The sequence below is a fragment of the Centropristis striata genome, chromosome 23 (genome assembly GCF_030273125.1).
Source record: "Centropristis striata isolate RG_2023a ecotype Rhode Island chromosome 23, C.striata_1.0, whole genome shotgun sequence".
NCBI classification, from domain to species: Eukaryota; Metazoa; Chordata; class Actinopteri; order Perciformes; family Serranidae; genus Centropristis; species Centropristis striata.
This window is the reverse complement of record NC_081539.1, coordinates 3,240,311-3,267,195: the sequence shown is the minus strand read 5'-3', so window position 1 is coordinate 3,267,195 and position 26,885 is coordinate 3,240,311. Positions and strand designations below refer to the sequence as shown.

General features: G+C 35.8%; 1 protein-coding gene across 1 annotated transcript in view; it reads right to left on the bottom strand.

Annotated features, from left to right (window-relative positions):
• LOC131961972 (phospholipid phosphatase-related protein type 4) overlaps nt 1–21,190 on the bottom strand; it is a 36,141-nt gene extending 14,951 nt beyond the window's left edge. Inside the window, exons 1-2 of the mRNA XM_059326910.1 lie at nt 20,754–21,190; nt 2,882–3,067 (exon numbers count right to left, since the gene is read on the bottom strand). Coding sequence (XP_059182893.1) covers nt 2,882–3,067; nt 20,754–20,825 — 258 coding nt within the window. The 5' untranslated portion in view covers nt 20,826–21,190. The remainder of the gene's footprint in view (nt 1–2,881; nt 3,068–20,753) is intronic.
• Nucleotides 21,191–26,885: the final 5,695 nt, after the last annotated feature.

Below are 26,885 nucleotides of genomic sequence, written 5' to 3'. Positions count from 1 at the left end.
CTGAAGGCAGCTCTAAAGGAGAGTGGCAGTCAAAGTGTTTGAATGCTCTGTAGCAGCGACTCGAGGACAGTAAAGCCTCTGGTCTTCTCTGGTATCAGCTGATATGAGGAGTCTGTTTCTGTTGTCTAATAAAAGGAAACTGTGTGAGATGTTCATAGCTTTGATCAGTTGGAGTTGAGTTTTCCCTCATCGTGCTCTGCTGCACATCTATATCTTGGCTTCAGATGGTAATCTTTTGGTAAAACACTGTGTGTTTAGTTCTCTTCTGCAAAAAAAATGACTTGGGATCTTGCTATGGAATCAGTTTATTCACTGGTAATGGGTCTGCCATTTCTGTGAGCTAATCAGAGAGATGAACCCTTAATAGGGCACTCATTGAAATACTTGCAAATTCCAAATTTCAACCCTGGAGAATATTGGAGGATATTACATACTGACAGAATGTGTACATAAAAACATACGGACTCGGGGGAGGGCGGTAATATTTAGAGAAAAAAGTTTACGAGATTAAAGTGGCAAAAATCTATGATAAATTTTTTTGCAGATTTATGAGATTTAAAGTGGAGAATCTGCGAGAAAAAAGTTGCTTTTTCCACCACTTTTTTCTCAGTCAGTGGTCATGTGTTGTTGGGTTCGCTTCTCACTAATGGAATAATCCTCATGCTCCTGAAAACTCCTGGCTTCAACCCTCTGGTCATTCTCCGACTTATTATCCGATTAGTCTATTAGTCTATTAGTCTATTAGTCTATTAGACGTGGGAGACAGCATTTAGTTTGGGTTTTGATTGACCAACTTTTATTTCCAAAAAACGAATTATTTTGTTTATTTATTTGGTACCCGAAGAGGACTATTTCTGGTTTGAAAAATACAAATTTTTACTTCTGGTTGTTTGAACTATGGGTTGAATATTGGGCACTGAACTGTATAATACCCTGCATTGAAAAGCAAATTCTGGTCTGTGTGCTTTGTGTTTAATGGGTCTCCTTTTCAAAAATGGTCATACAGGGTTTCTGGTTGTTAGTAGGGACCATGCATGGGGAGGCATGGGTCCTGTGTAGGTTTGACTAATCAAAATACCAAAAATTTTATTTTTTGGCACTGTCAAACCGTTACAATGTGTTGATAATGGCTGACTGTGCTATTAGATGTCAGAAACAATCTGAAACAGGAAGACAAAGTATTTAAAGTTCAGCCTGGTTTTCGTCAGCACAAAATGTAGTTGAGCTTGTGATTTTCCTCCAAAAAAGAGCTCACTGTTACTGTTACTGTTAACATGCCCTGCAGTTTGAATAAGGAAATAATTCATTGCTCAGCTTCAGAGGAGTGATTGCAGTCCAGATGGAACAAGTCTAAAGGGTCTGATCTGATGAACACAGTAGAACAGGGGTCTCAAACTCAAATTACCTGGGGGCTGCTGGAGGCAGCATCAAAGTGACCAAAAAAAGACACAAAATGATCCAAAAAAAGACACAAAATGATCCAAATAAGATACAAAATGATCCAAAAAAGACACAAAATGACAGAAAAAAAACAAAATTACTTAAAAAAGATACAAAATGACACAGAATTACCAAAAAAGACACAAAATTATTAAAAAATACACAAAATTAGTAAAAAAAGAGACACAAAATTATCAAAAAAAAGACACAAAATTACCAAAAAGACACAAAATGACCAGAAAAGAAACAAAATGACCAAAAAAGACACAAAGTGACCAGAAAAGACACAAAATGACAAAAAAGACATTAAATGACCAAAAAAAGACACAAAATGACCAAAAAAGACACAAAATGACAAAAAAACACACACAAATTGACCAAAAAAGACATTAAATGACCAAAAAAAGACACAAAATGACCAGAAAAGACACAAAATGACAAAAAAACACACACAAATTGACCAAAAAAGACATTAAATGACCAAAAAAAGACACAAAATGACCAGAAAAGACACAAAATGACAAAAAACACACACAAATTGACCAAAAAAGACATTAAATTACCAAAAAAAGACACAAAATGACCAGAAAAGACACAAAATGACAAAAAAACACACACAAATTGACCAAAAAAGACATTAAATGACCAAAAAAAGACATGAAATGACCAAAAAGACTAAAACACATTAACACATGAACACTTTAACACAATGGAGACAGAGCTGACTTCCAAAATGATTTGGCGTCCCCCAGAAATCATCTCGAGACCCCAATTGGGGTCGGGACCCCAAGGTTGAGAATAGCTGAGTTAAAGAGTCGAGTCTTTCCAGGAGCGTATGCATGCAGACACATATACGTAAACCACCTTCAAAATAAAAGCACTGCGGTTGTATTGATTTCCAATTTCTGGGTGACCTCACGTGGGCCGCTCAATGCCCAGGTCTGATCTAAACCCACTGGCCCTCATTTAATCAAACGAGCGTACGACATAAAGTGAGCATAAAGTGGGCGTACGATCATTTCTAAGTACTTTTATTTCATAAACCTCTGTCGCTGCGTATTTCTGTAATGTGTCTATATTGTCCCTATTGTTAATTGTAACGGTACACTTTGCTAATAAAGTTGACTTTAGGGGGTAAAAAAAAATTATCTTTTTGGCCGTATTGCGTCCTTCGGTGTCGTAAACTCTGAAGGCGAGTCTTCTGAATCGGTTATATATTAGAGCGTGGTATTTAAATTTCGCTTGTTTCCAGCCGCCACATTTATCAACAGCCGATCATTTTTACGATGTTATTGGCGAGATACGATCGTTTGATAAATCACACGTGGATCCTGTCGTAAGATGAAATATACACTCAGATCTGCGCTCGTTTCTACGCTCGTTTGATAAATGAGGGCCAATAACTTTAGGCTCAGATGCTGCTGATGCAATGGATCCTTACCGTGATGGCGGGTCCGGCAAAAGCCAGGCTGAGCAACATGAGGAGGGGGATGACCTCATGGTTGGGGTCGATGTAGGGAAGACTCAGACTGCGGTCGTGGCAGTTGAAGCCGGACTTCACTGGCTTGAACACATCCGTCCACTCCAGGAAGTAGAGACTGACCACGGATGAAACCAGGATCGGCAGCTATCCATGGACACAACAGGAGAAGACGGGAAGAAAAAAAAACATCAAAAGGAGTTTAAAGTCATAAACAACTGCACTGTAAAAAAAAGAAAAAAAGATAAACAATAGCTACACTGCAAAAAAGTATTTTTTTTTGCCTAAAACAGTGATTTAAGGTGGTAAAACTTAGAAATATAAATTATTGACATTTAGGGCAATAATGTAAGTTAGCACAACAAAGGAAGCCAGTTGTCTGCTCAAAAACAAGTTGGTGAGTTGTTGTTACTTGTATCTTTAAGTTGGGGTTCACAACAAGGGATATAGTTCTGCTAACTCTTATTTCTTTGTTGTGAAATGCGGAAAACTGTGAAATTCATTAGCGAAAGCTAGCGGCTAACTGATGCTAGCGGTGCTGCTTGTTACAGCTACAAGAGAGAGAAAAGGAGTTCAAAGTCATAAACAACTGCACTGTAAAAGAAATAAAATAAACAATAGCTACACTGCAAAAAATCCAACTTGTATTTTTTTTGCCTAAAACAGTGATTTAAGTTGGTAAAACTTGGAAATATAAATTATTGACATTTAGGGCAATAATGTAAGTTAGCACAACAAAGGAAGCCAGTTGTCTGCTCAAAAACAAGTTGGTGAGTTGTTGTTACTTATATCTTTAAGTTGGGGTTCACAACAAGGGACAATAGTTCTGCTAACTCTTTGTTAGCAAAGTTAACACATTTCTTTGTTGTGAAATGCAGGAAAGCGGTGAAATTTATTAGCGAAAGCTAGCGGCTAACTGACGCTAGCGGCTAAGTGATGCTAGCGGCTAACTCATGCTAGCGGCGCTGCTTGTTACAGCTACAAGAGTAGCCATTAGCGTATCAATGCTAACTCAAAATTGTGGTCACAACATTAGCTGACATTTCATAGCGGCGTTACAATCGTGCCAATTCAGCACATTGCAGAAGTTAGCAGAAGTAAGGAATAAAAGTTATTACAATGTAAAATTGTAAGTTAGTACAATTCACAGTTGAGTTGACAAAAATCTAAATTCAAAGTTGAGCAAACTCAAAAACAAAACTTAAAATATTTAGTTTAATTGTCCAACTTAAAATCTTTATCGAAGTTTGTTGCCTTGAAATTTTGAGTTCACCCAACTTTTCTTTTTTTTGCAGTGTACTCAATAAAATTGAGGCAACAGATTGCACGCAATATTATTGATTAAATCTAACTACGTTACAAGTTGAGTTAATAACAACTTAACAGGAAGTGCCTGTCAATTAAAAACGGACTAATTCTATTGTGTTGGACTCATTCAAAATTCTCTTGATTTAGAATTACAGACACATAAAGATTATATTTAATGTGATCAAAATAAGTAGATTCCATCTCAAACATTTTTATATTAAAGTTACTTAAACAACTGCCTCAAAATCAAGGACGCCTTTATATTTAATACATTTGATCAAATATATTAAGCAAAATGAAATGACTACAGAATAATTTATTACAGTGTGAGGCAGGAGGTGCTATACCAGCCTGTCAATGAATAAATAAATAGAAAACAGGCAGTGAATGTTACGAATGTCCCCATAACCTTATGGTTCAATGAGCATGCTAATTTGATTTGATAATGAGGCATGAAGGCATGGAAAATAGTTTTCATGACCTAAGGGGGTGAGGATGGTGGAAGTTGGCATTGGAATTTATTGCTCTTATGAACATTAAGTGCTCCCACTGAGCTCAGCTCCAATCTTCTGTATGAATCCCACTTATTTCCAACAAAATGGAATTGGAAACAGCTAGTTGGTGTTTATTATAGCCAGCTTGGGGTCCTCAAATCATAAAAGACCAATCATAGCACAGCAGTTCAATCCCAGCCATGAAATAAAGTTAGAGTAATAGAGCCGAGTGGATCTCTCAGTTGGGCAAATCAAAGTTCTTTAGCGCTGTTAGTTGTCAACCTTTTTGAGTCAAGACACCAAATTTAACATCATGTTGTCTCACTGGACAGAATCTCACAGTTCAGATCAGACAAACTCTGTTGATACGACGAATTTTGGACGAATAATGAAGCAAAAAAAGCAAAAAATGATGACCAAAAAAAACACAAAATTACCAAAAAAGACACAAAATGACTAAAAAAAGACACAAAATGAACAAAAAAAAGACACAAAATGAACATAAAACACAAATTGACATTTCATGGTCAATTTGATTCTTTTTTGGGTAATTTTGTGTCTTTTCTGACAAATCCCAAAGTATCAAGTTGTTACTTTCCAAGGAGTCTCTGGCTTGAAGCTGACTGTTACACACTCAGGAGGTCAGAATGGACCTTTACACTGATAGCAAAGGACTTAGATTAAAAGGAACAATAAAATATAAAAATATATATAAATGCACAGACAGAGAGATGTTTTAGTTGTTGTCTGCTTCATTATTTGTCCAAAATTCGTCGTATCAACTGAGTTTGTCTGATCTGAACTGTGAAATTCTGTTCAGTGAGACAACATGATGTTAAATTTGGGGTCGAGACTCAAAAAGGTTGAGAACTAACTGGTCTAAATGTGAGTCGTATTTTGCTGCCTGTATTAACGTCCTATATTGCCGTTTTCTAGATGATTTCTGGGGGTCGCCAAATCATTTTGGAAGTCAGCTCTGTCTCCACTGTGTTAAAGTGTTCATGTGTTAATGTGTTTTAGTCTTTTTGGTCATTTTGTGTCTTTTTTGGTCATTTTGTGTTTATTTGGTCATTTTGTATCTTTTTTTTGTCATTTTGGGACTTTTTTGGTCATTTTGAGTCTTTTTTTGTCATTTTGTGTCTTTTTTGGTCATTTTGTGTCTTTTTTTGATCATTTTGTGCCTTTTTTTGATCATTTTGTGATCAATTTGTCTTTTTTGGTCATTTTGTGTCTTTTTTGGTCATTTTGTGTCTTTTTTGATCATTTTGTGGTCATTTTGTGTCTTTTTATGGTCATTTTGTGTCTTTTTTTAGTCATTTTGTCTCTTTTTTTAGTCATTTTGTGTCTTTTTTTTAGTCATTTTGTGTCTTTTTTTTAGTCATTTTGTATCTTTTTTGGTAATTTTGTCTTTTCTGGTAATTGTATTTCTTTTTTGGTCATTTTGTTTCTTTTCTGGTCATTTTGTGTCTTTTTTTGGTAATTTTGTCTTTTTTGGTAATTTGGTGTCTTTTCTGGTCATTTTGTTTCTTTTTTGGTCATTTTGTGTCTTTTTTGGTCAATTTTTTTTGTCATTTTGTGGTCAATTTGAGTCCTTTTTTGCTTAATATTATGTATTTTTATTTCATTTTTGTTTGTTTTTCTTCATCATCTGTCCAAAATTCGTCGTATCAACTGAGTTTGTCTGATCTGAACTGTGAGATTCTGTTCAGTGAGACAACATGATGTTAGATTGGGGGTCGAGACTCAAAAAGGTTGACAACTAACTGGTCTAGAGCATCACAGGCTTCATCATACAGCTTAATAGCCTGATTCACTGGTACACAGTGGCAGGAGCTGCTCACTCAGCTAATGCTAAGTAGAGCAACGTGATGGAGGGGGGCCCAACTAGGAGCCCCACACAGAGGGCCTCTGTTTCCTGACTTCCTTTCCTTTGTGTGTCACATTTCTGCCAGGGGTTACACACTAACACACTAGTTTTCCTCTCTTCCCATCCTGGATATCTTTCCTTCCCTCCTGTATTCATTACAAAGTGAGAGAGGTCTCATCTAGTACAGATACATCTGAAAAAATTTGAATATCGGGAAAAACTTCAATATTTTTTGTTAATTATTACAGAAAGTGAATAAAATGTATTATTATACAAGACAGTATATGATGTATGAAGACATTATATTCATTACACATAGAGTGAAATATTTCAAGCCTGTTTTTCTTGTAATTTTGATGATTCTGGCTTAGAGAGAATGGAAACACAAAACTCAGAAAATTTGAATATTACATAAGATCAATAAAAAAGGATTCGCTTTTTCACTTTCTGAAATGATTGACAAAAAATATTGAACTTTTTCATGATATTCTATTTTTTTGAGATGTACAGACACAAAATGACCAACAATAGATGTAAAAATGACTAAAAAAAGACACAAAATGACCAACAATAGATGTAAAATTACCAAAAAAAACACTTCCTGGTTTGCCTCCCTGCTCAGACCAGGAGGTTGCCGACTGGTTCCAGAACAAGAGTGAATTTGGGGTTGGCTTCCGATTTTGTTGGGACCAGTGTCATGCAAAATGAACACAAATTTGCAGTGCGTTAGGTAAATTAAGGGTTAATTAAGGGTTCACAACTTGACACCAAACCTTCTCTGAGGCGGGTTATGTTTGAGATAACAGATCAACACTGACCAATCAGTTCTCTGGCAGAGAATCAGTCTCACAGCCAATTAGACTGCCTATAACATGGGTTTCAAACTTGCGGCCCGCGGGCCAATTGTGGCCCTCGTGACGATATTTTGTGGTAATTTTGTGGCTTTTTTTAGTAATTTTGTGTCATTTTTTGGTCATTTTGTGGCCTTTTATTGGTAATTTTGTGTCTTCTTTAATAATTTTGTGTCTTTTTTAAATAATTCTGTGTCTTTTTTGGTAATTTAGTGTTTTTTCAGTTATTTTGTGTCTTTTTTTTTTTCAATTTTGTGTCTTTTTTTGGTCATCTTGTGTCTTTTTTTAAGTAATTTAGGTTTTTTTCAGTCATTTTGTGTCATTAATTTTTTACCATTTTGTGTCTTTTTTTTGTTGTAATTTTATGTCCTTTTTTTTGGTCATTTTGATACTGCCTCCCGTGTTTGTTGTTTCCTTTGAGTACCACTTTGTAAATAAGTCTTTTTAATATCCATCCTCCAGGATTTTGTCACATGAAAGTCTTTGTGTTTCCAAATTCCTAATAAAAATCACATCAGTGAATGCATCAGGACAGCCAAGAAAAGTCGTATCGTTTTACTGCTTCTCTACGGATGCTTATAAATTGTATAGGCTATGAATAGCATCTTAAGTGGATGAATAAATGCATGAAGCTCCATGCATGCAGGAAGCATCCTGCTGGAGTTTTCCACCTTGAAACCAGTTGACACAGCCTCCCACTAAGCTCCACGCTGGGGCCCTCCCCCTCTCTCGCTCTGGTTTCTTGGCTCCCTCACCTCTCGTCCAGCAGCATCTCCGCTCGTGGAAATGAGGAATATAGGTCAGTGGTGTCAGCACTCGCACTGCTCATGCTCTGCAGATTAAGCTGCTCTGGGAGGAATACTGTACTCTTCATACTTCAAAGCAGATTTCTGCAGGACATTTTATGTCACATCCTGTTATTTTTAAAAGTGCAGCGTGATTTGCCGAGGCCAATATCAGCTAATCATATTTGATACGCTACAATGTCTCTACACAGGCTCGTGATTCTTTTCCTTTGTTGGTGGTTTAAGTAAGTCATTCTCTTTATTTTTTTTTACATTTTACTTTAATTTTACAGATAATCGATATGGCAACCGATATAGTGAACTTTTGAGCTGAAATTAAATTCAATCTTTTCTATGTTGAACTCTGTTTGAGCTTTTTATGAATATAAAACATTGATGTTTATATGGCTACAAGAAAAAAAAACCTGAAAGTGTTTTAACAAATCTGTTTTCAGATCCAGAACTGGCTCTTTTGCAGACCTTCAGGTGGCTCTGGCTGATCACCAGCATGTCATTAGAGGCCATGGGTCTCAAACTCAAATTACCTGGGGTTCGCTGGTGGCAGTATCAAAATGACCAAATAAAGACACTAAATTACTAAAAAAAAAGACACAAAATGACAGAAAAAAACGAAAATACTTAAAAAAAGACACAAAATTACCAAAAAAAGACACAAAATTACCAAAAAATACACAAAATTACTAAAAAAGACACAAAATTATTAGAAAAAGACACAAAATTACCACAAAAGACACTAAATTACTAAAATAAGACACAAAATTACTAAAAAAAAGACACTAAATTACCAAAAAAAGACACAAAATTATTTAAAAAAGACACAAAATTACCAAAAAAAAGATACAAAATTACCAAAAAAAAAGACACAAAATGACATTACATAACATTTCCACTTCTTGTGGTAACAACAACACGGCAGATAATAAACGCTCCGGTAGCAGCTGCCTTTCTTTTTGTTAACGTCGTCATAGAAACAAGGTAAACAAAGCTCCAGCTGGAGCAATAAAGGGACCTTCAACACACAACACGGTGAAGAGACATTCATATAAAACTCACATTAAACTTTCATATCAAGGTGGGGGCCACAAAATATCGTCACGAGGGCCACAATTAGCCCGCGGGCCACGAGTTTGAGACCCCTGTTATAGGCGGTCTAATTGGCTTTGAGACTGGTTCTCTGCCAGAGAACTGATTGATCAGTAGGCGGAGCTTTTGTCTGTGTTGATCTGTTATCTCAAACATAACCCGCCCCAGAGAAGGTTTGGTGTCAAGTTGTGAACCCTTAATTTACCTAACGCACTGCAAATTTGTGTTCATTTTGCATGACCCTGGTCCCAACGAAACCGGAAGCCAACCCCAAATTCACTCTTGTTCTTGAAGCAAGCGGCAACCTCCTGGTCTGAGCAGGGAGGCAAACCAGGAAGTGCCTTAAGCTGCATTCTACTGAAAATCCCAGCAGGGGGCGCAAAGTTTGGCTGCAAAAACATTTTTGTCCATTCATTTCAATGCAAAATGAGAAAACTTCTCACTTGATTTATTACCTCAGAATTTTTTTTTTAGGACAACACTATGGTCTCAATCACTAGTAAAAAATCTTCTTCAAGACAATCTGATGTTAATAGTGTAAATAATGGCCCCACAGTCCAAATATGGTCTGCTCCCCGTATCGGAAACAAGATGGCGACACAAGATGGCGACACAAGATGGCGACGAGTGTAACGCTGAACTCGATGCTTCAAACGGGCCACAAACCAACAGGTTACGTCATGGTGACTATGTCCATTATTTCTATATACCGTATTTCCTCAATTTAAAGCCGGGCCCCTATTAATGACCGGCCTCATTTAGTAACCGGGTGTAAAAAAATGTTAGTAAATAAAAGCCGGCCTCTTTTATGAGCCGGGTGTCTTACCGGTGTTATGTCAAAGTCCGTTCCCCCGTCGATATGTGTCCCCCTTACCTTAACCTGCACCAACCTGACCCCTGACCCCAACCAGTCCTCCTTTAAGTTGTTAACATGAGCCCAAGTTGACCTGAACCCCAAACAGTTCTCTCTACAAGGCCTAACCTTAAACTTAAATCCTAACTCCAACCGCGGAGGTGATGCTACGGAGAACACCATTCAGGAAACATCATTTGACGGTAACAGATTTCAACACAACACCTGTATTTAGAAGTTTCTCCACACGAGTTAGTACTGTAGGTAAATATGGTTGTTTCTCCTGCTGTCCTAGTCATTCTCTGTAAAGTCGAGGCTGTTTACACACGTTCTTCTGGGCTTTTTAGTAGTTTAGACATTTTAAATCCTGCTTCAAATGAACATTCAGCTGTTCATTGTTTGTTTACATCCCAGTACTTCCAATATGGCCGACATCTTGGTAACTGGCTACAATGCGCTGTGTAAAACACTCTAAAAAGTGCCGGTCAGAGCTGCTCTGATTTTTTTTTTTTTTTTATAAAAGCCTCCTTCAAATAATAGCCTGCCCCTATTATTAGCCGGGTCCCAAACTGATTTTTTATTAATGGAAGCCCCGGCTACTATTTGAGGGAATACGGTAGTCTATGGGTCAACTGCTCAGGGATACAAAGGCTTCACATCCTACTGGGGGCAAGTTTGGCTTTCCAGCAATGAGCAATTCATGCATTTGTTATATTCTTAAGTGCTCAATGAGTTTGATGCTTGGACGGCGTTCATTGTTTCTATACTTTACTTTATAGCATTGTGTTTTGTCATGGTGTAGTTGGAATGTAGACTTAATTTCCTGTCTTGTGCACTAACTTCTGTGGGTGTTTATATTTGGATAAAGTGTTCGTCCTTCTGCTGTACAACACTCATCTAAGAGTATAATAATCCCTCCACTGGCTCCCATTTGTTTGTAAGAGACCGTGCAGTTTGAATAATAGATGTATAAAAATGGAAAGCAGGCTCCAGTGGGCTTTGGCTGGCGGTTATTTTTTAGTTGGGTGACGGGCCAAAAGCACCGACAGTCATGGAGTCTGGCTGCAGACCTGCACTGTCAGGACCGGAAGTTGATTTGAAGCCTTTCAAAATAAAAGCGAGCATACCGGAAGCACATCTTTTCAGCAGGAGACCTTACAGTGCAGGTCGGCACCAATTGGGGTCCCGAGATGATTTCTGGGGGTCGCCAAATCATTTTGGAAGTCAGCTCTGTCTCCACTGTGTTAAAGTGTTCATGTATTTTACTCTTTTTGGTCATTTAGTGTCTTTTTTGGTCATTAAGTGTCTTTTTTTGGTCACGTAATGTCTGTTTTTGGTCATTTTGTGTCTTTTTTTGATAATTGTGTGTCTTTTTTGGTCAATAAGTGTCTTTGTTTTGGTAATTTAGTGTCTTTCTTGATCATTTAGTGTCTTTTTTGGGTCATTTTGTGTCTTTTTTTTGTAATTTTGTGTCTCTTTTTGGTCATTCTGTTTCTTTTATGGTAATTTTGTATCTTTTTTTTGGTCATTTTGTGTCTTTTTTTGTCATTTTGTTTCCTTTTTTTTATATTTTGTGTCTTTTTTGTCATTTTGTGTCTTTTTTTGGTCATTTTGTTTCCTTTTTTTGGTTATTTTGTGTCTTTTTTTGTCATTTTGTGGGCATTTTTTGTCAATTTGAGTCCTTTTTTGCTTCATTTTATGTAATTTTTTTGTCATTTTGTGTCTTTTTTGGTCATTTTGTGTCGTTTTGGTAATTTTGTGTCTTTTTTGGTCATTCTGTCTTTTTTGTCATTTTGTGTCTTTTTTTGGTAATTTTGTGTCGTTTTGGTCATTTTGTGTCTTTTTTGTCATTTTGTGTCTTTTTGGTCATTTTGTGTCTTTTTTAGGTAATTTTGTTTCTTTTTTGGTCATTTTGTGTTTTTTATGGTCATTTTGTGTCTGTTTGTGGTCATTTTTTTTTTTCAATTGAGTCCTTTTTTGCTTAATTTTATGTTTTTTTTTTTTGTCATTTTGTCTCTCTTTTGTCATTTTGTGTCTTTTTTTTAAGTCATTTTGTCTTTTTTTTTTGTCATTTTGTGTCTTTTTTGGGCCATTTGATGGGGCTTTACCATCTGGATGGCTGTCTGTCTGACTGACTGCCTTATAAACTAAAAGTCTGATTTCAGTGGCAGTGATGAATGGATCTACTGGAGGCTGGTAGAGCAAACAGCCAGAATGGAGGAGAAGCAGAGAAATAAATCCAGGAGCAGAATGTCTCAGTATTCCTTACGCTCTCTTTCTCTAAAAAGCCTCGGCTCCTCTGGGAGAGTTCAGCTCAGCAGAGATGCTCCATTGCCCTACATCTGCTAACACTCAGCCTCCTCTCTCTCTCTCTCTCTTTTTATTCTCCTGCCTTCATTCTCTCTGTTTGTGTCACACGCAAAGACACTATCTGCACTGTAAAAAATAATCTGTTTAATTTACGGTAAAATACCGGCAGCTGTGGTTGCCAGAACTTCACCGTAAAAATTACAGTGAGTGGATTTTCTATTCCAAATTTAAATGGAAATATCAGCAAAAACTGTAATTTAGACTGAATAATCCTGTTATTTTTAAGGTTATTGTGTCATTCATTCACACATCATGGTATTTCTCCAAAAATTTTGTATGAAAATGTTATATTTTACCTAAAAACCTGTGTGTTTCTTCCAGTTTATGACAGAAAAAAGTAAAAGTTTCGCGCTATTCTTTGATTTACGGTAATTAAAAGTGTCTAATACGGTGATATACAATTTTTCATTTTATGCCCTATTTCTGATGTATTTGACAGAGTTTTACTGTTATTTCTACAAACCTTTTTTACAGTGTGGGTGATTCTCATCAACATGGTACATTCATGCATTCATTCATTCACCTTAACCGCTTATCCGCAATCAATACAGCTCATAGCAAAAACCCAAGAGCATTGAATACATATTTTCTTTTACCCTTTATAACATATACAATCTAAAGTCACTGTTTAATTTGAATTTATAATCTATTTCTAAAAAAACGAAGGTATTTTCTGACATTTTTAGAGACACTGTGAGCAAAATTCATTACCGTAACACATTTTTAAATTAAAAAATAAACAACAAAAGGTTTCTATTGTTTGTTTTTTTTCTTTAGCAAGCACTTAAATATGCTCAAGGCTAGCTGGTATCACCAACATGTATTTTAATAAAATATACAGATATTTTAATGAAATTTTATCATTACCGTAACATTTAACCATTTTTTCTCATAAATTTTCATTCAGATTTTGTTATTTATACATTGTTAAAAACAATTATGTTAAATTATACATTTTTAAACAAATATATATTCATTTTTATAAAGTGTATTAAATATTTATTCTATATAAGTTTGGGGGAAAACATGACATTTTATATCTGGACGCATTACAGTAATGAATTTGTGAATCAAAAATATGTTTAAAAATATAGAAAATATAATTTTAACACAAAACAATGAATTGTGCCTCATTATGGCTATATTGTTCATTCATATAAAAGTGAAATATATTTAGTTTAATAAAGTATGTCCTTATAATCGTCACAGACAGAACTTAGACTGGCTTCATGAGAATCAGCCAGAAAAGGTGGAAAACTACAGACCTTTCTGACTCCGACCACTCAAACATTCTGGAGCACACAGGCTTGAGCCAAGTCTCCAGGTTTCTTTCTGAAAAAACAACCTGTACGATCCAAATTAGTCTGGCTTCATGCAGGGTCACTCTACTGCAGGGGTCTCAAACTCAAATTACCTGGGGGCCACTGGAGGCAGTATCAAAATGACCAAAAAAAGGCACAAAATGACAAAAAAAAGACACAAAATTACTACAAAAAGACACAAAATGACCAAAAAAGATTAAATGGCCAAACAAAATGACACAAAATGACAAAAAAAGACACAAAATGACCAAAAAAGATTAAATGACCAAACAAAATGACACAAAATGACAAAAAAATACACAAAATGACAAAAAAAGGAAACAAAATTACCAAAAAATGATTTAAAAAAGACACAAAATGACCAAAAAAAGACTCAAAATTACCAAAAAAGACACAAAATGACAAAAAAAAGACATAAAATGACAAAAAAAGGAAACAAAATTACCAAAAAAGACACAAATTGACCACAAAATGATTAAAAAAAGACACAAAATTACCAAAAAAAGACACAAAATTACCAAAAAATACTCAAAATGACCAAAAAAGACTCAAAATGACCAAAAAGGACACATTGTTTTTTTGGTCCATAAAGGTGTTGTGAACCAAAAACAAAATGCAGACAATGCTCTGTTGCTACGCAACGCAGGGTATTCTTATCCATAATCTGCTCAATGTTACTCTTGTCAGTCATTCCCAGTGCATAATACACACACTCCACTCAGCCTCCATGTGTCCCGCTGCACTCCTCAAAGTTTAAAAAAAAACAAAACATTAAGCTAATTGAAGCTCTGCAGTCACAACCAGGACAGGGGTTGTGATCAGAAACAGCAGAAAGGTGACAAAATGATCAAAAAAGACACAAAATGACCAAAAAAATTTGTAAAATTAAGCAAAAAAGGGCTCGAATTGACCAAAAAATGAACACAAAAAGACACAAATTGACCAAAAAAGACACAAAATTATTTAAAAAAGACACAAAATGACCAAAAAAAGACACAAAATGATGAAAAAAAACCTAAATTTCCTAAGAAAAGATACAAAATGAACACAAAAAAAAGAATTACCAAAAAAGACACAACATTATAAAAAACCCACAAAATTACCAAAAAAGACACAAAATTATAAACAAAAAACACAAAATGACAGAAAAAAAAATAAATTTCCTAATAAAAGACACAAAATCAACAATAAAAGACAGAATTACAAAAAAAGACACAAAAATAATAAAAAAAGACACAAAGTTATTAAAAAAAGACACAAAATTACCAAAAAAAGATACAAAATGACAAAAAAAGTAATTAAAGGGACCTTCCACACACAACACGGTAAAGTGCCGTTCATATAAAACTCACATTAAACTTTCATATCAAGGTGGGGGCCACAAAATATCATCATGAGGGCCGCAATTGGCCCGCGGGCTGCGAGTTTGAGAGCCCTTTATCTAGGCTAATGTCCATGTCCCTCTCCCTACAATGATGTGATTTAATCTCTTGTTTTCACCCATCTCTAGATAAAGGAAGTGCAACCCTCCTCATGCTTCCATTTGTTACACTGTGAAGGAAAAGCAGCCCGAGGCGTCACAGTGGAGACTCACTGCACGTCTAAAGTAAGAAACACAGATCATATCTGCAGCTGAAACAAAATGACTGAAAAAAGACACAAAATGACTAAAAAAAGGCACAAAATTACTAAAAAAAAGACACAAAATTACTAAAAAAAAGAAACAAAATGACCAAAAAAGACACAAAATTAAAAAAAAAAACGAAATTACTTAAAAAAGACACAAAATGACCAAAAAAGACACAAAATTACTGAAAAAGACACAAAATAACAATTACAAAATCCTGTCATCAACTCTGGTTTTTATTCTAGTGGGACTCCATTTTACTTGTGTCTTGTGTGTTTAGCGTAACAATTTTGGTAATTTTGTGTCCTTTTTAGTCATTTTGTGTCTTTTTTTTTGGTCATTTTGTGTCTTTGTTTGGTCATTTTCTGTCTTTTTTAAGTCATTTTGTGTCTTTTTTTGGTAATTTTGTGTCTTTTTTAATTAATTAAAAATTAATACTCAGACTCCTTAGCTCAGTGGTTCCCAACCTTTTTCTTGAGGGACCCACATTTTTAAAATTGTAAACTTTGGCGCCCCCCCCCATCGTCTATTGTTTCTATGAAGCCGAACTCAATGTGACTTTCATGGTACCCTCTCTTTTTCTTTTTGAGATATTCCGCATTCTGGTCTCCCTGACACTTCGCCATTTTTCCATTAGCTCTGTGTTTCTGTTGTTAGGTGAGGTTACCGCAAGGTGAGGTTACCGCTAGGTGAGGTTACCACTAGGTGAGGTTACCTCTAGGTGAGGTTACCACTAGGTGAGGTAAGCTCTAGGTGAGGTTACCACTAGGAAAGGTTACCGCTAGGTGAGGTTACCGCTAGGTGAGGTTACCACTAGGTGAGGTTACCACTAGGTGAGGTTACCTCTAGGTGAGGTTACCTCTAGGTGAGGTTACCACTAGGTGAGGTTAGCTCTAGGTGAGGTTACCTCTAGGTGAGGTTACCACTAGGTGAGGTTACCACTAGGTGAGGTTACCGCTAGGTGAGGTTACCACTAGGTGAGGTTAGCTCTAGGTGAGGTTACCACTAGGTGAGGTTAGCTCTAGGTGAGGTTACCACTAGGTGAGGTTACCACTAGGTGAGGTTAGCTCTAGGTGAGGTTACCACTAGGTGAGGTTACCGCTAGGTGAGGTTACCACTAGGTGAGGTTACCTCTAGGTGAGGTTACCACTAGGTGAGGTAAGCTCTAGGTGAGGTTACCACTAGGAAAGGTTACCGCTAGGTGAGGTTACCGCTAGGTGAGGTTACCACTAGGTGAGGTTACCACTAGGTGAGGTTACCTCTAGGTGAGGTTACCTCTAGGTGAGGTTACCACTAGGTGAGGTTAGCTCTAGGTGAGGTTACCACTAGGTGAGGTTACCTCTAGGTGAGGTTACCACTAGGTGAGGTTACCACTAGGTGAGGTTACCGCTAGGTGAAGTTACCACTAGGTGAGGTTAGCTCTAGGTGAGGTTACCACTAGGTGAGGTTAGCTCTAGGTGAGGTTACCACTAGGTGAGGTTACCACTAGGTGAGGTTAGCTCTAGGTGAGGTTACCACTAGGTGAGGTTACCGCTAGGTGAGGTTACCACTAGGTGAGGCCCTTATTAGCCCTTATTAGTAGCCCTTATTTAGTTGTTTTTGTCCCACTAATGAATTAAATGCTGACTCATCTATATTTAACACATTAGATTTATTACATCCCTTAAAATCAAGAGGGCTCCGCAACCCCCCGTGGATCTTTGGCGGCCCCCTGGGGGGGTCGGGCCCCCCCTGTTAGGAATCACAGTCTTAGCTGAAGGGGCCACCACCTCAGCTCCCTGACCACCAGCCACTCAGAGAGAGAGCCTGAGTGGGCCTGATTATATGCACAAGTGCTGAAGTTTACAGAGCAGAATTAACTTTCAGCGCTGGCCTAGTTTAAATGCTCACTGATGTTTGTGTCAGTGAACAGTAGCTGTAGTGCATGGGTCTCAAACTCGAGGCCCGCGGGCCAATTGTGGCCCTCGTGATGATATTTTGTGGCCCCCACCTTGATATGAAAGTTTAATGTGAGTTTTATATGAATGGCACTTTACCATGTTGTGTGTGGAAGGTCCCTTTAATTACTTTTTTTGGTAATTTTGTGTCTTTTTTTGGTAATTCTGTGTCTTTTTTTGGTAAATTTGTTTCTTTTATGGTAATTCTGTGCCTTTTTTTGGTAATTTTGTGTCTTTTTTGGGTCAGTTTGGGTCTTTTTATAATAATTTTGTGTCTTTTTTTGGTAATTATGTGTATTTTTTGGTCATTTTGTGTTTTTTTTAAAGTAACTTATTGTTTTTTTCAGTCATTTTGTGTCTTTTTTGTATTTTTGTGTCTTTTTAGTAATTTTGTGTCTTTTTTAAGTAATGTATTGTTTTTTTCTGTCATTTTGTCTTTTTTCTGTCATTGTCATACTGCCTCCAGCGGCCCCCAGGTAATTTGAGTTTGAGACCCCTGCTGTAGTAGATTGAAAAAGCTCAAGGCTGACATTTCTTTGTTCAGGCACATTAATTGTAGTCAGAGTGCAGTGAAATGGAACTGAAAGGTTCTAAAAACAATAGAAAATCAAGGGAATCCCCTATCCAAGGAATGCTTGGTAATGCTGCAGTCACTCCAACAGCCTCCATCACCACCATGGTAGTAGTAGAGGCAGCTCTATAATATATAATATATGATGCCAGTTTGATTGGAGAGCCACGGGCCAGTGGTGAATTAGAGCATGCATAAAGAGCACAGCAGGGGAACAAGTGACTGTCACCACAAGCTGCATGCAATCTGAATTTAAATGTTTGATATTAATCAGCCTATTTTTAATTTTTCAGATCAACCGTTCAACATTCAGACATCAGAGGTGGAGTCTGGTTGATTTGTCCAATATTGAAAACCACGGTTGCCATTTAGAAGTCCGCTGAGACTAACAAACAACTAAAAAAATAAAATAAAATACAAAGTCATGTGTTGATGCTGCAGCCATTTCCAGAGTTAAATGCAACTATGGTCAAAATATATGTTTGAATCTGTGATCACAAGGAATAATAATAATAATATTAATAATAATAATAATAATAATAATAATAAAAATAATAACTAGAACATTTCCTCTGGGGAAATTCTGAAAGGGCCACGGGGGCTACTGCCGGTGTGTGTACACTATGATGATATTCTTCAGAGATTTCAAACAATTAATACTAGTAATGTTATGATACTATATAATATACAAGGAGCACAACTACAACAAGCATTCCTTTTCAAGTATTTATTTATACAGCGACCTATGACCTTTAACCTCAAAATGTGTGTGTGTGTGTGTGTGTGTGTGTGTGTGTGTGTGTGAAACGTGTATCTGGAGGAGTGTGCACGGTTACGCGCGCAGTTGTGTGTGTGTGTATCTGTAACTGTAATCACATCAAAGGATCAAAGGCAATCAGAGCAGAGCAATCAACAGAATCAACTGCCGCTGTAGAATGTTCCGGCACAGTGACAGCAGCCAGAGGTGGACAGACTGGAATTTCTGGCCTCGAACAGAAAGCATTTTTGGCAAAACCATAATACCTATCATTGATCCACCTTCACTTTGAGCGTCCTGAGTTCTTCCTGAACGTCTACATATGTTTTTTGTGAAGAAAAATGAAGAAATAGCTTTGTATGAGCGATCTGAAAAACGGTTAAATATGCCTTTCTACAGAAATCTTCCTGCGTTTTTAATATGGGGAAGAGGAAGAAGAAAAAATCCACAGTATAACAATAGTGCTCGGGGCTTTTGCCCGGTGGCCCTAATAATAATAAATGTCTGGTATGTTGGAAATGTAATAAAACAACAACAACAAAAAAGCGTCTCTGTCTACATGTTCTTCCTTCAACGTGTCTTTGTTCCAAAAGACCAATTTCTCCGTCTATTAATGTGAATGTAGACAGTATGTTGGTCCAACTAACCTACTACTACACCAATAGTTCACTGTGGGAACAGCACCACAACACCATATTCCCTGGACATATAACAGCATATTCATACAGAAGAAACATATAGAGATTAATACAAAAAGCAGCAATGCATGTCTTTGGTGACCCAGCCATAACAGATAACAGATGATTTAGGCTTTTAGAGAGACTATGGTATCATGTTGACATTATTCTCTGTGACCTACATATCAAAAAAATAGTATCAGTCGAGTCATATTAACGCTGGTCGTCATAAGAAGCCGATCCTAGTAACCCTCATACATTTAGAGTTTTACACGACCACATCAGACCCCATCCTGGCACTGCTGGAGGGGGATAAAGTGACACAAAATGACCAAAAAAAGACAGAATTACGAAAAAAGATACAAAAATTGCTTAAAAAAGACACAGAATGACCAAAAAAATACACAGAATTACCAAAAAAGAAACAAAATTAATAAAAAAGACACAAATTTACAAAAAAAAGACACAAAATTATTTTAAAAAGACACAAAATTATTTTTAAAAAGACACAAAATTACAAAAAAATACACAAAATTACCAAAAAAAGAAACAAAATTAATTTAAAAAACCCACAAATGACAAAAAAATACACAAAATTACTAAAAAAAGACACAAAATTATTTTAAAAAGACACAAAATTATTTTTAAAAAGACACAAAATGACCAAAAAAGACACAAAATGACTGAAAAACACTAAATTACTTAAAAAGACACAAAATTACAAAAAAAATACACAAAATTACAAAAAAAGTAACAAAATTACAAAAAAAAGTAACAAAATCAATAAAAAGACACAAATGACAAAAAAATACACAAAATTAATAAAAAAAGACACAAAATTATTTGAAAAAGAACAAAATTATTTTTAAAAAGACACAAAATTACCAAAAAAGACACAAAATTACAAGAAATACACAGAATTACCAAAAAAGAAAATTTAATTTAAAAAAAAGACACAAATGACAAAAAAAGACACAAAATTATTAAAAAAGACACAAAATGACAAGAAATACACAGAATTACAAAAAAAAAAAAAAATTAATAAAAAAAAAGACACAAATGACAAAAAAAGACACAAAATTATTAAAAAAGACACAAAATGACCCAAAAAATACACGTCATAAGAAGCCGATCCTAGTAACCCTAATACATACAGAGTTTTACACGACCACATCAGACCGCATCAGACCACATGAGACCACATCAGACCCCATCAGACCACATGAGACCACATGAGACCCCATCCTGGCGCTGCTGGAGGAGGATAAAGTGCGTCTTCGGATGACAACAAGCATGCAGCGTGAACCCACCTCTACGAAATAGAAACAGGGCAGCAGGCTGACGCTGTCTTTGGTCAGGACCCCCTTCTCTCTCGCAGACATGGTCAGGCCTCGAAATATCCAAACAGATCCGAGATGTGACGAGGGGAAGAATGGCTGAGCTCTCGGCGCGTCCTGCCGGGATCAGGAGCGCTCCATGGCGCCGAGAGGAGCGGGATGCTCTGGTCACTGTCCAGCCCGGACTCCCCGCACACACAGCTGCATGCACGGCCCGTTATTTATCTGTGGTGGTGGTGAGAAGCCCGGGGCTCGGCTGTGTGCATGGCTTCCGATGAGCTGTCAGGTGGAGAACGGGGCCACAGCTACAGGAGGAGGAGGAGGAGGAGGAGGAGCGCAGGCGCACTGAGAGGGAGCGCGTTGACAGCATATGGCTTTGGTTGCTGACACTGACAGCGGATGGATGGGAATGACTGCCAGCTAAAATGTCAGTTTCCCACATTATGAAAAATGATTTTTTTTTTTTTTTTTTCATGCAACATCCTGTCAGCGCATGTGCGCCAACATGCAGCTGACATGCTCACATGACCCAGTTACCACATTCACTTTATCATCAGCCATTCATTTTCTACATGCAAGATGTACATCAGGGGTCTCAAACTCAAATTACCTTGGGGCCGCTGGAGGCAGTATCAAAATAACAAAAAAAGACACGAAATGACTAAAAAAGACACCAAAATTACAAAAAAAAAAGACACAAAATGACAGGAAAATAACTAAATTACCTAAAAAAGAAACAAAATGACTAAAAAAGACACGAAATGACTAAAAAAAGACACAAAATTACCAAAAAAGACACAAAATTACAACAAAAAAAGACACAAAATGACAGGAAAATAACTAAATTACTTAAAAAAGAAACAAAATGACTAAAAAAGACACAAAATTATTTTCAAAAAGACACAAAATTACCAAAAAAGACACAAAATTACAACAAAAAAAGACACAAAATGACAGGAAAATAACTAAATTACTTAAAAAAGAAACAAAATGACTAAAAAAGACACAAAATTATTTTCAAAAAGACACAAAATTACCAAAAAAGACACAAAATTACAACAAAAAAAGACACAAAATGACAGGAAAATAACTAAATTACTTAAAAAAGAAACAAAATGACTAAAAAAGACACACAATTATTTTCAAAAAGACACAAAATTACCAAAAAAGACACAAAATTATTTAAAAAGACACAAAATTACCAAAAAATACTCAAAATTACTAAAAAAAATATACGCAAAATTATTTTAAAAAGACACAAAATTACCAAAAAAGTCCGGCGTCGCAGAACGAGGTGCACAGTAGCACAGTGCTAACAGGCTAACAGTTAGCTCTGTAGCAGTACAGTGTGTATGTGCTAACAGGCTAACAGTTAGCTCTGTAGCAGTACAGTGTGTATGTGCTAACAGGCTAACAGTTAGCTCTGTAGCAGTACAGTGTGTATGTGCTAACAAGCTAACAGTTAGCTCTGTAAGTAATTTCGTTTTTTCTGTCATTTTGTGGCTTTTTTGGTAATTCTGTGTATTTTTGTAATTTTGTATCTTTTTTCATAATTTTGTGTCTTTTTTGGTCATTTTGTGTCCTCTTAAGTAATTTAGTTTTTTTTTTTTTTTAAGTAATTTTGTGTATTTTTTGGTAATTTTGTGTCTTTTTTGGTCATTTTGTGTCTTTTTTTTTTAGTAATTTTGTGTTTTTTGGGGTCATTTTGTTTCTTTCTTAAGTAATTTCGTTTTTTCTGTTATTTTGTGTCTTTTTTGGTCATTTTGTGTCTTTTTTGGTAATTCTGTGTATTTTTGTCATTTTGTATCTTTTTTATAATTTGTGTCTTTTTTAAGAAATTTCGTTTTTTTTTTTAGTAATTTTGTGTATTTTTTGGGTCATTTTGTGTCTTTTTTTTTAGTAATTTCGTTTTTTTTCTGTCATTTTGTGGCTTTTTTGGTAATTCTGTGTATTTTTGTCATTTAGTGTCTTTTTTTAAAATAATTTTGTGTCTTTTTGTAATTTTGTGTCTTTTTTTGGTCACTGGTCACTTTGGTCATTCTGATACTGCCTCCAGCGGCCCCCAGGTAATTTGAGTTTGAGACCCCTGCTCTACAGTGTTAAATGATCAGAATATAACTAGAAGGGGCTTTAACTATTATATATTATATATATATATATTATATATAACTATTTAACTATTTGTTAACATAAACCAGCAGACCCTCAGATGTAGCTAGTTCATGGTTTAAACTGGCAGCATCTCAGCCTGTGTGATGTGATAATAAAGCTTTAACTTCTCAGCTCTGACACACGAGCTCTCTACCACTACTCCTGCTGCTGTCCTGGTCAACTGACACCACATGCACAATAAGTCAGAGTGTGTGTGTGTGTGTGTGTGTGTGTGTGTGTGTGTGTGTGTGTGTGTGAAAAGACTCTTGTTACTGCTACTGGAACAGACCCAGATAAGGGAAACGTTGCCTTCATGGTCAACTCTACGCCCCAACACTACACTCAAAAAAAATGACACTGGCTCAACTTAAAAAAATTGTTGTAACAATTTGCATTTATCTTTTTAAGTAATTCCAACTTAGACATTATTGAGTATTTCCAATGAGACTTTTATAGCTGAAATAACTCAAATAGTCTAGTTACAACCAGCATGATTAGTTTAATTATGTTGAACCAACTCAAGTGGTCAAATGACTCTATTTAAGTTGCTATAACTCCTTTATTTTACTTTATTTCTACTCAGCAAAGTCCATGCACATTGTTACCTCAATTTTATAATATATAAGCAACTTATTTCACATAAGTCTGACATATTGTAATACAATATTGTGTTTCATTACCTTAATACTGTTCCTTGTTAAGCGAAGGCAGAAATGCTTATCCAAAATCAATATATCTCCGAGTTAAGACATCTTTCTTCATTTTTAATTTTGATCAACTTTTTGAAATAAGTTATCAACTTAATAAAACAATGGACATGTAACAAATTGTATTTTTTATGCTGTTTGTATTACTAAATTAAGTCAAATGTCATTTGCATTAGGGGAGAATTAACGATTAATGATCTTTTAATTTGATTTCAAAGGACACAGATAGATTTATTTGACTAAATTTAAAAATACACGACAAGTTGATCATACCAGTTTCCATTTTACCGCATCCAGCTCCACAAAACACACTTTTTTTTTTCAATTTAAACTCTATATTCCTGTATTTGTACCAAGTAACACTGGTGCACCTCTTGAGAGTTCACAACATCTATCTATCTATCTATCTATCTATCTATCTATCTATCTATCTATCTATCTATCTATCTATCTATCTATCTATCTATCTATCTATCTATCTATCTATCTATCTATAAAAGCAAGAAGCGTCTGTGTGTGTGTGTGTGTGTGTGTGTGTATGTGTCTTGCTCATGGTACGAAGGTGTGCATCCTCGATTTTGAAGATTTTTGAATTAATTTTTCAAAATATCATTATTTATGTAGGACGTGTTGCAGCATTGCACTGTTTCCAATCGGACACCTTTTAGGGGAGCTCCGCCCCCTTTACATGAGCCCGCCCCCTTTAGGGGAGCCCCGCCCCCTTTTAGTGGAGCTCCGCCCCATTGTGTGATAGGCCTACACCTGGTCAGTAACACAATTCACTCTGGATTTCCACCCTGACTCATCTCATCTGGAAGTCTATTATAGTCCTTTACTGCTAATTTAACAGGACGATGCTGCTTTTATACTAATTATTTATGCAAAATTTACATGCATATTTTGCTTATTGTGCATTGAATACCAGTAAATTAACATTCAGTTATTATTTATTGTACACTGAATACCAGTAAAATTTACACGTTGTTTCTGTAAAGTTGTTTATATTTGTACTGTTTTTTTTTGCAGAATTATTCTGGTAACCACAGCTGATATTTTTTTCTGTAAAAGCAACAGAATTTTTTTTTACAGTGTAGCTATTGTTTATCTTTTTTTTTTTTTTTTTTTTTTACAGTGTACGAATAAAATTAATTACTTAAACTTCCAGGTACACAGAAAGTACAGAGGCAATGTGTGAACAATGCTGCTGAATAGCTGTATTGTAAGAATTGATTGGAAAAAAAGGAAAATATTTGGTAATTTGTCTCTTTTTTGTGACATTTTTGTGTCTTCTGTGTTTTTTTTTAAATTCTGTCTTCTCATTTTGTGTCTTTTTTAGTTATTTTGGGTCTTTTTTTAATCATTTTGTGTCTTTTTGGGTAATTTGTGTCTTCTTTGGTCATTTTGTGTCTGTTGTGTCTTTTTTAGTTATTTTGTGTCTTTTTTTGGAATAATTATTCTGGTAACCACAGCTGCCATTTTTTTTCCTGTAAAAGCAACGGATTCATTTTTTTTTTTACAGTGTAGCTATTTATCTTTTTTTTTTCTTCTTTTTTTTACAGTGTAGGAATAAAAAAACAGTTCCTCGCCTCTCTGTTTTACTTTACTTTACTTGGTACCTGAAGGCAGCATTCACCTCAGCCCACCACAGGCTGACCTGAGCTGCGCATGCGCTCTAGCAGCGAAACCCTCATGCATGCACCACTGAGGATCCCGGTAATTAAAACAACGTAGATGCGGAATAGTGTGACGAGATGAACCGGGAGCTCGCGGGGCCGGTGGTCCGGATCATGTGACAGCGGATGGAGGCGGACAGTGTTGCTGTTGGAGCTTTGAACCGGATCTTTTGTTGTTTGTTGTTTGTGTTGTTGAGCCGGTGAGACTCCAGAGAGCCGACACTAACTATTGGAGCTGTCCGAGGTAGGAACCTGTCCCCTCTGTCCCCTCTGTCCCGGTGTCCTTCAGTCCTGGAGCAGGAAGTAAAAACAAAAACAAAAACAAACACCATTCATTCATTCTATCTGTTGTTGTTGTTGTTGTTGTTTAACAAGGTGATGAAGTACTTTAGTGAACTGACTTTACCTGTCCGGGTCCTCAGCAGGACCCAAGTGTCCCCTCAGTGTATTTTCCATGGAAATGGAAAATGTTATTATATATATATATTATATATATATATATATATATATATATATATATATATATATATGTACATATATATATAACAGGGGTCTCAAACTCAAATTACCTGGGGGCTGCTGGAGGCAGTATCAAAATGAAAAAAAAAGACACAAAATGACTAAAAAAAGACACAAAATGACTAAAAAAAGACACAAAATGACTAAAAAAGACACAAAATGACAAAAAAAGACACAAAATGACTAAAAAAGACACAAAATGACAGAAAAAAAACGAAATTACTTAAAAAAAAAGACAAAATGACCAAAAAACGATACAGAATTACTAATAAAAGACACAAAATGACAGAAAAAAGACTAAATTACTTTAAAAATGACACAAAACTACTAAAAAAAGACACAAAATTACAAAAAAGATGCAAAATGACAGAAAAAAATCTAAATTACTTAAAAAGACACAAAATGACCAAAAAAAAGACACAAAATGACCAAAAAAAGTAATTAAAGGGACCTTCCACACACAACACGGTAAAGTGCCATTCATATAAAACTCACATTAAACTTTCATATCAAGGTGGGGGCCACAAAATATCGTCACGAGGGCCGCAATTGGCCCACGGGCCACGAGTTTGAGACCCCTGATATATAGAGTTGAAACCAGAAGTTTACATCCACTATATAAAAAACACCTAAACTTTTTTTCCCCACTGTCTGACATTAAATCAGATTAAACTTTTCCTGTTTTAGGTCAATTAATTAAAATTATTTCTATTTGCTGAATGCCAGAATAATGAGAGATCATTTTTTTAGACAATGTTTTTATTACTTTCTTGAAAGTCAGACCATGGGTCTCAAATGTATGTATATGTATATATATATATATATTTATATATATATATATATATATATATATATATATATATATATATATATATACATATATATATAAGTCTGTGGTTTTATGTTGGAGATGTTGTTATTTAAAAGCCTTGTAGCAGTCAGGTCTGCCTCCAGCTTCGGCCCACAGGAGTTAGGATTAATGTTAGAAACATGCGTCAGTGGTCGATCTAGACCAGGGCTCTCAAACTCGCGGCCCGCGGGCCAATTGTGGCCCT